This window comes from Urtica dioica, chromosome 8, assembly GCF_054948205.1.
Source record: "Urtica dioica subsp. dioica isolate 48M chromosome 8, U.dioica_male_clone48M_v1_H2, whole genome shotgun sequence".
Classification (NCBI taxonomy): Eukaryota; Viridiplantae; Streptophyta; class Magnoliopsida; order Rosales; family Urticaceae; genus Urtica; species Urtica dioica.
In genome coordinates this window covers 29161842-29179300 of record NC_142763.1, presented here as the reverse complement: position 1 = coordinate 29179300, position 17459 = coordinate 29161842, and the positions used below count along the sequence as shown (strand labels likewise).

At 37.0% G+C, this 17459-nt stretch overlaps 1 protein-coding gene across 1 annotated transcript; it reads right to left on the bottom strand.

Annotated features, from left to right (window-relative positions):
* Positions 1–9875: 9875 nt before the first annotated feature.
* LOC149388983 (UDP-glucuronic acid decarboxylase 2-like) lies at positions 9876–13462 on the bottom strand. The gene is made up of 7 exons (XM_089624500.1): positions 12741–13462; positions 12508–12650; positions 12083–12162; positions 11668–11751; positions 11460–11534; positions 10495–10587; positions 9876–10406 (listed from the first exon to the last, which is right to left on the bottom strand). Exons 1-7 carry the CDS (start codon positions 13352–13354, stop codon positions 10179–10181), a joined length of 1317 nt encoding a protein of 438 aa, XP_089480626.1. The 5' UTR covers positions 13355–13462; the 3' UTR covers positions 9876–10178.
* Between the last annotated feature and the right edge of the window lie 3997 nt (positions 13463–17459).

Sequence of the window (17459 nt, the reverse complement as noted above, 5' to 3'; positions counted from 1 at the left end):
ATATTCATCAGAGAGAATGAATGGCAATATCTTATTTTCTTTTAAATATTTTTCTCTCTCCTTTATTTAAACAACTAAAGAGAAAATATTGGTAAGTACCAATATTGACATGGACGAATTTCTACCTCTCGGCCAAGGGAGGATTTGCGCAAATCATGTGCCAAGATCTCCTAAAATCCGTGCACCTCATTTTGTGTAAGGCTCAATTGCTTAAAACCCAATTAATTATTAATTTACTTGGTCCAACAATAAACAAATAAGTAATTGATTAATTATTTACTTGATCAAACAATAAATAATTAATATTACCATAAATAATTATCTAATTCTGCAAATACCCATATTTCAGAATTGATCTTGTCAATCACAATTACAGCTAGTGAGATTATAATAATGAAAACATTATTATTCGAAAGTTCTTATCTGCTTTTATCATAGCCGAATTGGGGACTATAGACCTAGTATTAGAAGCTCAATAAATCCGATGAAAAGACGAAAAAGTCCATCCTCTTTTCTACATCAATTTGTCTAATCTTGGTCAGACTCCATCTTGCAAGGCAAGACTGAATCCTCCCTGGTACTAGAACTATATTTACTCATCGTGACGAGTGTCCACTGATATAGTCAGTTCGTGATCAAGATCCTCCAGGTTCACCCCGCGTCGAGAAAAGTCAATTATTCTGTTATACTATTCTTGACACATATAAGCCCTAAGCATTGTTGCTTCCCCATCGAAAGATTCTTCTGAACGTACAAACTTCGGAAGTGCGCGCAATCTATCGATTTTAGAATCAACCCTTAGGTGAGAGAACAATTACCTTCTTTCAGGAAGTCTGTATTCCATATCTGTAAATCACTTCCTACTCGAACCATGTTCCGCAATGCTCCCAAGACATAAGTTGTGATTAGCATGATAGTGGCCTTTTAGCGAATGAGTCAAAGAGTGCGATAACATCATCTATCCTTCAGTAGAAAGTGTAGTCATCTACATCTACGCACAAACTGTTATTTTGAGTATTTCGCATCTCAACACGACAAGAAATAATAAGATTCACACCGTTGACCATATATCTCGGATACATGTGAACGTTCTGAAATAGTCAGACTAAAAGAGTGTAAAGCTCTTCAGACACATTAGATCTCCCTGCTTTCATATCGTATATCTACAATTAGAAGAATATTATAGAATGATGAGTATCGTGATGGTGTAGTTCACCGTCATAATATCAAACTTTATGTATACAAACCCTTTTTGCAAACCAGACTCTGAATTCTTTCCTATGCCCTTCGGGTACCATGAGATCCCAATGCTAACTGTTTTTTAAAACATTAATATTTTTTAGAATCATTATGAAAAATTATTGATTAAGTCAAACTTACGTCATGTAATCATCAAGGGAAAAATGTACTACTCTTGCCATCTCTCTCGACTTTCCGTCCAACCGGGTCGGATTCATCTTTCCATAGGGCACCATTTCTCTGACTAAAAAATAGAGAGCTCACGGGCTTGAACGACTTCATTCGAGGCATCTTCAAAATACCTTCAACAAACACCAAAGCTTCTTCTACAACGTAAGCCTCAGCGATAGAGCCTTCTGATTTAGCTCTATTTCTCATGAAATGCTTTAACTTTCATATGTATCGGACCACCATCAAGAGCTTCATTGGGTAAATGTCTCGTCACATGAACCATAATCGTGATTGCTTCTTGTGCTTTCTCAAGATCTTCCACTCGTAATGTTCTAGAACACATGAGCTTAAAAAAGTTATCCAGCTCTGCGATGGTCTCCTGAATTTGCTTCGGAACATAAAGATCGATACCCACAGCCAACAACCTTTGCAGTATCACGTGAAAGCCATGGGTATTCCACCCCATGACATTTCCATCAGCAGTGACATTTTTCTTCAAATTTCCAGCAAGTCTATCGGAAAACTTCACAGAGCCGATCTTTCAAGATGCGTATCCGCTTGAGCCGATCTTTCACCAAAAAGTACCACAAACCTTTGAACGGTACTTTCTTCCAAACTACCCATCTACTTTCGTCGCAAACGGGGTAGACGTCAGCAGTTTTCAATCCCTTCTAGAATAAGACGCAATTGTTCACACACACATCGATCATCTCGTAACCTATGTCAAACAGCTTCAACTTCGCCTTCGTCTCGTAGTGTTTCTCTGGAATTCTGTTTCCAGCAAGATGCAACTCCCTCAAAAGCTGCAACAACTCAGTGAAAGACTTGTTCGTCCAGTGGTTCATGACTTTTATGTGTATCAACGAAACCGAGAATGACAAAGATGAAACTCATTACGACCAAGGTACAATTTTGCTTTCAACTCAGCGAAGAGATCCTCAACCTGCTCTTTTTCGCGTACTTCAATCGGGTTCGGGTCGACAAAATCATTATAATCATCGTGATTCATGATATTGTGAATGACGTCGTGTAATCCGCCAACGTCTCGCTCGTTCTCTATTGATGCTTCTTCTTCAGCATGGATGGCATGTCGTGGCTCGTCATGATGATACCACTGAGTGTAGTACGGAGTAAATCCCTTGGATAAAAGATGCATCCGAACAACTTGTACATGTTGGGTAATTGCGTTGTTGCATCCACACAAGGACACTTGACTTCGCAATCATTATTCAGTTGGAAACGTGTCGTGCGGGTAAACTCATTCACGCCAGACTGATACTGAAGACTCATTCGGTCATTATCAATAATCCAATCTCTACCTAGATTTGACATAACGCCGAATTCCGGAAATCAAATTATATTAGAACGAATTTGGAAGATATATTAGAACGAGACGGAGTGTTGATATTATTTTTGAAATTTGATGTGGGAAAAGAATGATGACCGGGAAAATTAAATAAATTAGACTACTTGATTAATAAATCTACCAAAATTTCGGCAGAGTTTCCCTATGTTGGGAATATTGCCCACTTGAAGATAATGAACAAATGATTACTAAATTCGATAATAAGATTACTTTATTAGCATTATATGATTAGTGGGTTGATTTCTAAACAATTAGAATCAATAACAACTATCTTCCATAGCACAATTATCTTCCATAGCCTTCGTATTAAACTAAGTCACGTGCTGGGCAACTGAGTTCGGGCGGTGAGCTAAAACGAGGTCGATGACTCATATACGTCTGGAAAGCTATATCTAAAGTCATATATGTGGAATACATAGGTGAAGGCTGATCACTATGTGGGAGCATTCTACACTTGTTGTAAGTGTACGACTTTGACAGGTCTTGGTTGTAGATGTGTCGTTTAAGGATCGTTACAACACACTAACCGAGGCCGCTATGATGGTTACAATGAGATTTGATCTGAATCCTGAAGTGATCATGGACACTGGGTCCTGTTACTGAGCTCTTTGACTCATTCGCTAAAAGGCTATCCATGCTAATCACAACTTATGTCTTGGGAGTCTCTCAGAGCATGATTCGAGTGGGAAGTGATTTACAGATACGGAATCCAGCCTTCCTGAAAGAAGGTTAATGTTCACTCACCTAAGAATTGATTCCAGAACCGATAGATTGCTAGCACTTCCGAAGTAAGTAACGTTCGAAAGAATCTTTCGCTGGGGAAACAACAATGCTTAGGGCTGATATGTATCAAGAGAAGTATAACGAAAAAATTGACTTCTCTTGACACGGGTTGAACATGGAGGATCTTGATCACGAACTGACTATATCAGTGGACACTCGTCACGATGAGTAAATATAATTCTAGTATTAAAGGAGAGTTCATTCTTGGCTTACAAAGTGGAGTATTTGACCAAGATTAGACGAATCGATAGAAAAAGGGAAATGACTATTTCGTATTTTTCATCGGATTTGTTAAGCTTCTATTAGTAGGTCCATAGTCCCCGATTCGGCTCTGATAAAGGCGGATAAGAACTTTCGTATAATAAAGTTTCTCATTATTAATCTCACTTGCTGTAATTGTGATTGGCAGCATTAATTCTGGAAAACGGGTATTCGCAGAATTAAATAAATATTTATGGTAGAATTGTTTATTTATTGTTGGATCAAGTAAATAATCAATTATTAATTATTTGTTTGTTGTTGGATCCAGTAAATAAATAATTAATTGGGTTTTAAGCAATTGGGCCTTGCACAAAATATGAAAATCGGATTTGGGAATTTTGGCATGGGAGTTGCGCAAATTTGCCTTGGCCGTGTGCCTAAAATCCGACTTTTATGATATTGGTATTTACCAATATTTTCTCTTTAGTTGTTTAAACAAAGGAGAGAGAATAATATAAGATATTGTCTTTTATTCTCTCCTTATTTAAATGAAAGTATTTAGGAGAATATATTTAAAGGGAAATAATATATTCTCATTTATTATCTCACTAAATAAAATATTCTCCATTTAAATAGAGAATAATATCCCATAGATATTGATCTGATGGATGAGAGAAAAAGTAGGATTCACTTGTTGAGATCCAAGGGCCTAGATTAAATACTCTAGTGTGAACACAATAAAAGGAAATAATATATTCTGGAAAGTTCCATGAATATCTCATTTTACTACTATAAATAGGGGTTCATGAGAAGGCATAATAAGAAGGGAAAAAAAGAATAAGTTTTTTTACCTAATAATTTCGTGGCTCTCCCTCTTGGCCGTGCAAAATTTTCTGCCTCTCCCCTTCGGAAATTAGTTTCCATTCTTAGTAAAATAAGAGCGAGATTTGAAACACCACGTTTCTCATCTAGTGAGATAAAGAATGTGCCCACTCATCTTTCAACGAGTGGTATCAGAGCGATTGTTCGTGTCTGATATGCGCTTGATTCCCCAACACCCTATACTATTTACAAACAAAAAAAACCTTCAATTTAATATAAAAGCATATATATACCAGCCAATCTATTCTATTCATCAACTAAATCCTAAACCGAGTCTCAGTTGCTCGGTTAAAACAGATTAACAATTAAAAAAGCAATAAATTTAAACAAGTTATTTTTTCAATTGCAATTACAATATTAACTGAATTAATTCTAAATTACCTAATTTATTACAATTACAATTTCAGATTAAGTTATAAGAACTAATTATCTGAAAGTTAATCATTTTCTAATTACTTAATTAAACACATATTTAACCAAGTTAATTAAATTAACTAGTAGTTAACCTAACATATTATACTTATTAACATATTTACTAATCTAATAACTAATTAATATATATATATATATATATATATATATATATGTGTGTGTGTGAATTAATTACCTAAATAACAACCTAACACATTTATTTACCTAATTAATTACTACACTTACTAATCAACTAATTTAATTTACATAAATAACCACTAACTTTCACCGACGGAGCTGCGAGGTACAAGACGTGAGAGGTGGAATCGAATGGGCTGAGGCAACAACGAGGCGGACGCGGCTGCGAAGCTCAACACGGCTGCGCGGGCGGGACTTTTACTAGGGCTCGTTGCGCGAGGTACTTGGCTGCGAGCTACGACCGGGAGCACCGGAGCTGCGATGTGGCTGCCTGTGTGAGACTGCGAAGTATGACGCGAGTGAGGAGCTTGACACGGGCGGGCGGGGCCTGTGAGCGAAGAAAAGAGAGTGGGAGAGAGAGAGAGAGAGAGAAAAAGAGAAATCAGGGCGAGTTTCGGACAAGGCTGACCGCGAGCTTCGATTGGGTGGGGTTGAGGCAGAGCTTTGATGGTGTGGACGGCAACGGAGAGGTGCGGCGATGAGGCTTACGCCAAAGGAGGCACATCGACGGGGGAGGCAGAGATATAGAGAGACAGAGAGAGAATTATAGAGAGAGACAGAGAGAGAATTATAGAGAGAGACAGAGAGAGAAACAGAAAGAGAGAGATAGAGAGAGAGAGAGATAAAAAACTCACCGGAGAGTGGCAGAGAGGGAAGACCGGAGGGCGAGGTCTGGAGGACGGCAAAGAGAGCTCGGAGAGAGAGATGATTGGTGGTGGTGGGTTGGAGAGAGAAGACCGGAGGGCGAAGAGAGAGGACCGAATGACAGAGAGAGAGAGAGGTAGGTCTCGGTGGTGGTGATGGTCGGAGAGAGCTCAGAGAGATAGAGAGGGGACCGATGATGGTGGGTCGGAGAGAGAGGATCAGAAAAAGAAAAAAGAAAAAAGAGAGACATAAATATGACCGGTGGTGGTTGTACGGTGAATTACAATATCCACGTTCCATCTTACCACAGACTTGGCACTGCTGCTTCGATCCGCGACCATATCTACGCCATTTGCCTCGTCCTCTGCCTCTACAAGAAAATCCATGTCTCGATCCTTGAGAATTTTGATATTGCTGATCATACTTCCAGAATTAGAGTGTCTATACGGTGGGACATTCATAGCTGATTTGTACTCAGATCTGAGATCGAACTCTCCTTGTGTTGGCTTGTGGTCACCTTGTCTTGCTTGCACTACTACAAAAACATGTTTTAGAAGAAACGCCGATTTTTAGAAGCGATATTTGTCAGTTAGAAGTGACTAGTCGCTTCAAAACTATTCTAGGGAAATACAAATATTTTGCCTTGAATAAGTCATACTTTTGAGATTAGAAGGGACTTGTCGCTTCTAAATTTTTTCCGCCAATTATAAGCGGCTCTCAAAATTTAATTTTCATGTTGTCTCCACTAAAATTTTCAGACGTTAACAAAAACGACGACGTTTTGTGGTATGTTAAATATAGAAGCGACATGTCGCTTCTAAACATCTAGATTTAAATTAGAAATCGGAAAATATAATATTTAAAAAAAATAAAAAAAACAGTACTTTTAGAAGCGACAATACGCTTGTATATATTACCCACGAAATGGAGAGAAAGAATTAGAAGTCACAACCCGCTTCAAATGTCACTTCTAAACTCTTCCCACTATTTCGCGGGAGCCATTTTTGGCGCCAAATTTTTGGACTTAGAAGCGACTCTAGAGGCGGCATGTCGCTTCTAATTTTTAGAAGCGACTGACATTTAGAAGCGAACCTTTAGAGACTTTTTTCGCTTCTAAAATCGCTTCTAAAGGTCATTTAGAAACGACTTTTATAATCGACTTTTTGGCCTTTAGAAGCGACTTCTAATGGCCTATTTTGTAGTAGTGCTTCTTCTCGATCCTTGCTTCTTGAGATAGGAGAAGAGATTCAATCTCATTGTTGAGAATTCATCTTTTTCTTGATAGAGTACTTAGAACAAACAGTTCATACTCGTATAGACCTTAAAAATTGTGTTGATGTGAGCCTTCTTCGATGTAGCTTCTCCAACAAGCTCAAGGAGATCTATGATATATCTAATTTTCACTAGATAATCATTCATAGTCAAATTGTGACTTTGTGAGCCTTCCGAGTTGCGTTTGTCACTGCGACACTTTTGCTCGAATATGAGAATTGAAATAGGCCTTCCAGATCTCAGCGGAGGTGTTACAACGCACGACTCGAACAAGTATGATATCAATCATTGACGTGAAGAGCCATGACACGAGAATTGGATCTTATTGCTCCCACGCTCTGAAATCTGGATTGATTTGGTCTAGTTCCTCATCACTACGTCGTAGAAACTTGACCGGAGCTTTCTTCTTTCCAATCAGAAAATCGATGAGGTTGTGACTTTTGATTGTCGCTATAACTTGTTTTCTCTAGATCATGAAGTTCGTTGAGTCGAGCTTCATCGAGATTGCGTGGTTGAATCTGATCGGTCTAGGTCTTGATGAAGCGGACGCTCCTTCCATGGCGGCAAAGATCGAACTCTCCATCGCGGTTGCCATCGAGAAAGGCTAACCAAATTAGAGTATAAAGCAGAAAGAGATTTAGAGAGAAATGAGATAGAGTTCAATAGAGTACATATACTAGTCTAATAGACCGAAGATACATCACATCTGACGATCATTAGCTAGTCAACAAATACATAATATAAAGATTATACTAGTCAACATATAATAAAGGGTAAAGACTACTACATCCTTGATAGCATGTAAACTTTTTAATATCTTTGAATTGAATTTTCACATCTTTTTCATTGGTAATACATTTAAAATTATAATAATGGGGATATTGCCACAAGAATTCAATAACAAAAAAAAAGGTAATCCAATGCTTAAGATCAAAACAACTTGCCATAAGATGATCAAACCATCTAAAGTAGTATGATTGTGTGATGATCATATTTTTTTTATCAAGACTCAGTAACTTTATGTATTTTTGTTCTTATCATGAGTATTACATATTTTTATAAAATATAAGGGACCAAAACATTTTTAAACATTCATAATAAATAAGCACCAAATTCTAAATCAAACACAACAAAGTTCCACGTTCTTAAATTCAGCAGAGACGCGTGGGCAACTACTTCATTTGAAACTAATATATTATAAATGTGTTTTGTTTTGAATTTATTTAAATGTATTTTTAGAAATGTTTGTTATAAGTACTCTATCAAGAAAAGATGAATTCTCAGCAATGAGATTGAATCTCTTCTCCTATCTCAAGAAGCAAGGATCGAGAAGAAGTACTACTACAAAATAGGCGTTTAGAAGTCGCTTCTAAAGGTCAAAAAGTCGATTATAAAAGTCGTTCCTAAATGACCTTTAGAAGCGACTTTAGAAGCGAAAAAAGTCTCTAAAGGTCCGCTTCTAAAGGTCAGTCGTTTCTAAAAATTAGAAGCGACATGCCGCCTCTAGAGTCGCTTCTAAGTCCAAAAATTTGACGCAAAAAATGGCTCCCGCGAAATAATGGGAAGAGTTTAGAAGTGACATTTGAAGCGGGTTGTCGCTTCTAATTCTTTCTCTCCATTTCGTGGGTAATATTTAGAAGCGTATTGTCGCTTCTAAAAGTACCGTTTTTTTTTTCATATTATATTTTTTCCGGTTTCTAATTTAAATCTAGATGTTTAGAAGCGACATGTCGCTTCTAAATTTAACATACCACAAAACGTCGTCGTTTTTGTTAACGTCTGAAAATTTTAATGGAGATATCCTTGATAGCATGTAAACTTTTTATTATTTTTTAATTGAATTTTAACATCTTTTTCATTGGTAATACATTTAAAATTATAATAACGGGGATATTGCCACAAAATTCAATAAAATAAGCGTAATCCAATGCTTAAGGATCAAAACAACTTGCCATAAGATGATTAAACCATCTAAAGTAGTATGATTGTGTGACGATCATATATTTTTATCAAGACTCAGTAACTTTATGTATTTTTGTTCTTATCATGAGTATTACATATTTTTATAAAATATAAGGGACCAAAATATTTTTAAACATTCATAATAAATAAGCACCAAATGCTAAATCAAACACAACAAAGTTCCACGTTCTTAGATTCAGCAGCAACGTGTGGGCAACTACTTCATTTGAAACTAATATATTATAAACGTGTTTTGTTTTGAATTTCTTTAAATGTATTTTTTTATAAAAAAAATTGCATTAACATAAATGAGACATAGTCTATATTATTAAAACAGAAATCCTTAAATATAAGATTATTTTTTACAACCGTAATCCTTAAGTATATATTAATTGAATTAGATAAAACTACTTTCTAACATCGTAATTTGAACTAATGAGATCAATAAACATTATATGTATAAATGGAGTACCATGTTTTCACTACAGTTTTAGGCAAATTGAAACACTCTGGTACGATAGATGTCAGTCTCAAAACCAGAGTTGTATAATGACTACAACCTTCTACCGTACTTGCTAAATCATTTTCTGGTAGTGACAAGGCACTAGTCCCACATTGGTATTCTAGTAAGGGACAAATCAAATTGGTTACTATAAATAATCCCATTAGCAAGGCCTTTTGTTAGGGACGAAACTACTAGACTAAAAGCCCCCTCAACTAATTATGACATATCCAAAACAAGTAATTTTAGAAACAAAACGCTCGGTATCTATTGAAGTTTAAAAGAAACAAAAAGAAATATGATGAAAGTAAACAAAAACATGAATGCTACGAAACGGAAGGTGGGGACACCAAAGGGATCCAAAGAACAAGAAAAAAAATATTTTGCTACGTCTTTCTTCATTTCTTCTTTGTTCTTCTCTGCTGTTGTGAAATGTAGGTGTAATAAATCTTTTTTTTAATTTTATTCTTATTTTCCTATTTGCCAAGCAAAATAATTTTCGATCCCTTTCTTTGTGGCGCCAGAAATTAGAATTATCTCCACAACTTAAGACTGCGCAGCAGCTTTGGAAGAAACACCTTCCTTGTGGTCGCCGAAAATGCGTTGCCTAAAGTCCTTAACCATCATAGGAAGTCCCTTGCGAAGTGGTATCTTGGGTTCCCACCCGAGAAGATCCTTCGCTTTTGTGATGTCCGGTTTCCTCTTGTGAGGATCGTCCGCCGTGTTTTCCTTGTAAGCAATCTTCGCATCCGGATCGATCGTCTCTTGAACAACCTGTCATCAATATTCGATTTAAAAAACTCAACTCCCAAGAATAAATTAGACGTTCTTCATCCATGAAAGTAACTTATTTTTTATTTACCTTGGCAAGTTCAAGCATGGTGAATTCACCAGGATTTCCAAGGTTAAATGGTCCAACATGTTCTCCTTCCATTAGGCGCATAAGACCCTCCACCTGTTATCACACATTTCAGTTTTTAATTTACTTCTCTCATGAAAACAAATAAATGAGAGAGAAAGTATTGGTCCCCAAAAGGGATATAAAGGGGACTATTTTTTTTTTCCTGCCTAAGATACCAAACAATGACATAGAGCCTACCCATAACGGCCAATTCCTAAGCTCTACCAATCACACCAAAGAACCCTTAATTTCCAGCTATGGTTCCCGGGTTTTTTTTTTTCTTTTCTTTACAGTGGAATAATTTATAATGTTGAAACTGAAAGGGATGTTTATTTCTTGCAAATGAAATTAATACAAACAGACCAACGTGTCTACCAACCTAAGGCTTGATTAAGAAATGCTGGTCCATCTATGACTTGTCTTTTGGTATTGGCTCCAAGTCACGTGTAATATGAACTGTTCTACGTGTATAGATATCTTCATGAAGGGGCTGTATAGCGTCTATACTATATTAAATTGAGAGAGCGAAATGGGGATGGAATATGATTCGCAAACAGGTCACATAGCTCAGGGTAATGCAATCTTTATAAATAACAGCTCATTGTCATACGCTTAAAAATGAAAAGGAAAAAATAAAGACTTGCTTAGGATTAAACCCCCTCTCAGCATAGGCCATAATCACCACTACGAGACAAAAGAAACGGACCCCTCAAAGCAAAGTCATTTCAAATTCACTAATCCTATTTAAAAAAAAAAATCATTTAGGATGATATGAATAATGTATGGTTTGATTTGTAAAGCAAAAGCTAGCCAGGAACCACAAAACAAAATTTTTAAAGAAACTACAATTTTATTTTTGTTAAAGCTATCAATTCAAGGAAGAAAAAAAAAGTAAAAAACTATGGTTATATATGTATATGACTTGCCAGATCAGAAACATATTGGAAACTCCTTGTCTGCTTTCCATCACCATAAACAGTGAGAGGCTCTTTCCTCAAAGCCTGCAAAGTTGCCACAAATTATGGATCAATTAATTAACCACTAAACAAATGCAAAATATAATCTTTTTCCCCTGTATTCCACTTTACCGTAATGTAAAGAAACCGTCTATATATTAATCTTTAATGGACGTACCTGGGCAACAAAGTTACTGACAACACGACCATCATCTATGCACATTCTTGGCCCATAAGTATTGAAGATCCTGGCAATCCTGACCTGCAAATATATTCAATAGATGAGAAGCCAACCAACCACAAACCAAAATTAAAACTTTTAAACACACATTTTTTTTAAAAAAATATCAAACAGAACACTTTAAAGATCATTTTATAGTACAGTAGTCCATGTGAATTTGTGATGGTGCCGTGGGATCATGTTAACTTAAGTAATGGATAGAGAACATTTTCATATCAAATCTAAGGTTTACTTGTATATAAAAATAATTAAAGCTCACACACACACACCAATACAAATGAACAGTTCAAAAAAGAGAATAATAGCATATTGCTGATGTTATTTAACATTAAATTTAATATTAAATACAGACCTCAACGTTGGCACCTCTGTGGTAGTCCATGGTCAACGTTTCAGCCGTACGCTTCCCTTCGTCGTAGCAGCTTCGGACACCTGTCATCATTTCAGACACCCAAAACCCCAAATGACTCTGTCAGAATCACATAATAATAATACAAACAAACAACCCACTCTCTCTCTCTCTCTCTGTCACCTCACCGCTTCTTCTGGCCCTACACTAAAACTCAAGAAAGGCAGCCCACCGCTAAATTACCAGATTACCCCTCTTTTCCTCGCCATTTTCAAATTTTCAGGAAGTGAAACAAAAAAAACAAACAAAACGTGTGCGTCTGTGTTTTAGACCGTCCGATCGATTGACCCGATAATCACGGAACCGTCGTTGACCTCGTGGAAATCAGAGGCTCCGATCCGATCTATCTACGGAAATCGAGAACTCACCGATTGGATTGACGTTTCCCCAGTATGTCTCAACCTGAGGATGCTGAAGAGGATCGCCATAAACCTCGGATGTGCTGGTCAATAGGAATCTGGCTCCGACTCTCTTGGCCAGCCCAAGCATGTTCAGAGTCCCCACCACATTCGTCTTGTGCCGCCACACAGAGGATCGGAATCAAGGAACAACAACAATTCAACAATTTCAAACAATAAGAAGAAGAATTGAGATTTTCGAGGATATGATGGTCTTGACGGGGTTGAACTTGTAGTGAACCGGCGAGGCAGGGCAAGCGAGATGGTAGATCTGATCGACCTCGAGAAGAAGAGGCTCAACGACGTCGTGGCGGATTAGCTCGAACCTAGGGTTTCCGAAATGGTGCATCACGTTCTCCTTCCTTCCGGTGAAGAAATTGTCGACGACGATCACACTATCGCCTCTCTCCATCAGCCTGTCCACGAGGTGAGACCCCACGAATCCCGCTCCTCCGGTCACCACGATCCTCAGCCCCTTCTTCCGAAGCCCTAGCGGGACCTTCCCCGCCGGAGACCGCCACGTGTCTCCAATCATCCCCATCCCTATCGCCGCTCGGTTCGCGGTCTCGATCTCCGGCAGCGCTTTGTAGTCCACGGCGGAGAAGGTAGGGGCGGTGGTGGAGGAGGAAGGAAGGAGGGAGAATCCGGCGGAGGCGATTGCGACGCCGATGAGGATGAAGAGGAGTCTCTGTTCCCGGAGAAGGTACCGGATCGGCCGGATTACGGCGGACCACGGCTTTGCCTGCTTCGGAAAGTACGCGTCCGGCGATGGCTGTGCCTCCTCGTGGCCCCGCCGGAATGTTAACTCCGACGTCATCGGGGTTTGTTTGTTTCTTTGTGAGAGAGAGATATGAGAGCGAATTAGAGGGATTTTTGTTTTTCTTTTCCCAGTGTGTTTCGAGTTTTGTAAATGCGAGTTTTGTATGTATATATGTGTGTACAAGGAGGGGGAGAGAGAGAGACTTCATTATTATTATTATTCAAAAGACGAAAAAAGAGAAAAGAAACTCTCCGCTTACTCGCTCGCGCCTTGCGCGTGGGTCCGTGCGAGTTTGGTGTGGTCAAATATCAAAATAGATCTTGGCTTTAGTTTTAATTTACGATACTACCCTTTGCCTATCTTTTTTTTCATGGTTTTAATTATTATATTTGATACGTTAAACTTAAGTTCTGATCATTTAGATTAGTGGAAATCTGAAATATCGGTTATACCAGGGGGCGGCGAAGGCACAAGAGACCAAACCAAAAAAGCCAATTCAATTTTAATTTTAATTTTAATTTTTTTAGGCCTTTATTTTCATTTGTCGGTTTGTTAAATTGGATGTAGTTGGATATTTTGACAATTTGATATTCATTGTTTGGTGATATATGATGTGTGTGTGTTTTTATTTTTCGGGGGGTGTCACTATCAAATCCTTCTGATTAAAGTCTTAAAATGTGGCCAATTATCGTGACACTTCCCGAGCGAAATGCCGTTAGACTTTTCAAACAAAAAAAGAGAAACTTTTCCACTCGGAAAGTTAAAATGACATTTCATAAAATAAAATAACCCTTGAAGTTTTGTTCTCTTTAAAATCTTTAGCCACTTGTTTTTAAGGTGACGTTCTAAAGCGCAAATTCTATTTTGGAGAACATTTTGTTCAATTTCGTTTTTTTTAAATATGGCTTGCTTGATCAAAATACCTAGCGTTTGGTTGCAATAGCTATTTTTTTAGTCATTGAGAACATTTAAGCTAAACGAGTCGTAATGTTTTAAATTTTGATACGATAAAATTAAAATTAAAAACTCAAAACAAATTATGCGTCACATATTTTCAAATTCCTGTGTGTATTTTTTATTCATTTTATTTTTAATTGTAAAACATATACATGAACAAACTGTAATGAAAGCCTAGTTTGAAATCAAAACAATTATACGATCCAACATTTGTATTGTAAAATTCTTAGTGTCAATATTTTTAACAAAATAACCATTTTTTATGATGTGATAATTAATTCAAAATTTTCATTCCGATTATATCATTTCGTTTTTGTTTTAGTTATTTTTTAAAACATAGCAAGGATGTGAAACATAGCAAAGTTTTTAAATTCTCCGTATGCCAAGTATATAGACGAGACATATTAACTTTAATGAACATCAACAAACAAATATGTTAATCATGGCCCCGAAACCTAACAAATTGAGTGACGTCGCTGATGTGAAGACTGCTATTGAGTTGTTAGACTTTTGTCCAAGCTTTTGTCTATGTTGAGTTTTTCGCTCTGAGTCCCTTTCAGGTTCATTTTATTATTCGTTTGGATTGTTTGCTTATGGGTAGAAATTTCACTTATTAAATATAGTGAACAATAAATATAAATGTTAATCATCTATCAATATTTTATATAATATATAAACATCGATGATGAATGCAAAATTAACTAAGGAAAATAACACATATATACCATGTTTTAGTGAAATGTCGAGTTTAACTTTTGGTTTTCAAAAATGTCGAGTTCATACCTTCTGTTTAACTAAAATGACGAAATTATACCATCTGTTTAACTAAAATGACGCAATTATACCCTGAAATGGATAACAGTATCACAAATATACCTCTCATTAATATTAACTCTTATATAAGAAAAACCGAATCAAATTGAAACCGGTACCCTAATTTTCAAATTCCCAATTTTGAAATAAAATTAGCCTTAAATTGAAATTAAATAATAAAATTCATATCTCTCAATAGATTATATCATTCCGTGTTCGAATTCCAACTCTAAATCATTGATTATATGTTCGAATTTGTGATTTTGTTGTCTATCAACTGTCGATTATTACCCATTTGCATCTTTTGTGTTTTTCACGACTAAGAGACTGTTGTTTATTTTTTAGTTTTTAAATAAATTACATATATGGTGTGAATGAATAAAGATAATTGGTGTTTATATATAAATATTATAGTCAGCGTCAATGAAAATTTAAAAAAAAAAAGATTTGTGGTGCTGTTGTCCATTTCAGGGTATAATTGCGCCATTTTAGTTAAACGGATGGTATAATTTCGTCATTTTAATTAAACAGAGGGTATGAACTCGACATTTTTGAAAACCAAAGGTTAAACTCGACATTTCACTAAAACACAGGGTATATTTGTATCATTTTTCCAATTAACTATTGCTAGGAAATTTCATTTAAACCCTATCAAATATAAATTTTAGGGGTTGGTAGATTTTGGTTATGTGTTTTCAGTGAATTTTTCTTTATTTGTTATGTGTTTAAGTGAGATATCTCAAAAAAATTAGAGTTGAAATTTAAAGTGTATGACTAGTTTTTTTTTTTTTTTTTTTTAAATTTACAGTGTTGTTTATTTTGTTGTGAGCACTTAATTGGAAGGATAAATTTTTCAATTTTAGGCTGCATACATTGTTTTTTTTTTTTTTATAAGAGAAAGTATTGTTTTATTGGGTTCTACTAAGCATTCACACAATCAGTCATCATAGAAGATGGAATACAATAAGAGGGTTCACCAAACCAAGTGTTAGAAAAAGAAGAATCAAAATCCACATAGACAAGGTTATGAGGCTGCATATATTGTTAATGGTTAGTTTACAAAAATCAAATGTGAGTTATTTTGTAAAACTCAAGTTTCAACTTTGATGTCAATGAAGTTTGAACTCACGACCTCCACTTGAACGTGGTGTGGATTTATCAACTAAACTATATTAGGTACCACAGCTAAATATTTATTGTCGAGAATATTAACAATAAGTGCTAGGATTATTATTTAGTATCTTTGTTATTATGTAATCGGTTAGAATAATTAGCTGATTAGGTGTATCAGTTTTAATAGGATAGAATCAAATGCTAAATTTATGTAAAGCTTTTATTCTGCATTTACTTTGTAAAGTCTATTTAAACCATTCATATTGGCCGAATAAACATATACCTTTTCTCTCATTCTTTCTCCGACTATATGGTATCAGAGCCAAAATGGCTAAAACCTCTGATGATACATCGGCTCCCATGAGCTCTGCTCACTCAACACAAATCTCCCCAAACACTGAAACCTTCCAAAACTTGTCCATCACCTCTCACAAACTGAAAGGAAACAATTTCCTACAGTGGTCCCAATCGGTTAAACTGTTCATCCGAGGCCGTGGAAAATTCGGCCATCTTACAGGTACCAACACGAGACCGACTGAGAAGGCTGAAGACTCGAAAAAATGGGAGGCAGAAAACTCTATGATCATGTCGTGGCTCATAATTTCCATGGAACCGAGCGTAGGAAGAACATATCTCTTCCTGCCCACTGCTCATGCTATCTGGACCGATGTGAATGAGACTTACTCTGATCTCGGGAATGCGGGACAGTGGTTCGAGCTCAAAACTCGGCTATGGCGGCTAAAACAAGGTGATAAAACCGTTACTCAATATTATACGGATTTGAAAAACTTGTGGCAGGAAATAGACATGTTCAACGATCATGAGTGGGTCTGTGCAAATGACCGAGCCTTATTTCAGAAAATGGTGGAGAAAGAGCGCGTCTTCGAGTTCCTCGTCGGACTTAATAAGGAGCTGGATGAAGTGAGGGGACACATACTTGGCCGTGATCCACTGCCGAGTACAAGGGAGGTCTTTGCCGAGGTCAGAAGAGAAGAGAGCCGGTGGACTGTTATGCTCGACGGACACTCATCAGCCTCCACCGAGCCATCTGCCCTGTTCTCCAGTCAGCCACCACGTCGCATTGATCGTCGCAGCGAGAGAGACCGACCGTTCTGCGAGCACTGCAACAAGCTGGGACACATCAAAGTGAAGTGTTGGAAGCTGCATGGAAGGCCAGCTGAGACCCCCCTTCTAATCGTAATCTTCGTGATTCAAAGGGGTTTCATGCATCATCCGAAGCCACGCCCAAAGAGCCGAATCCTCCTTCAGAGACGCCTGT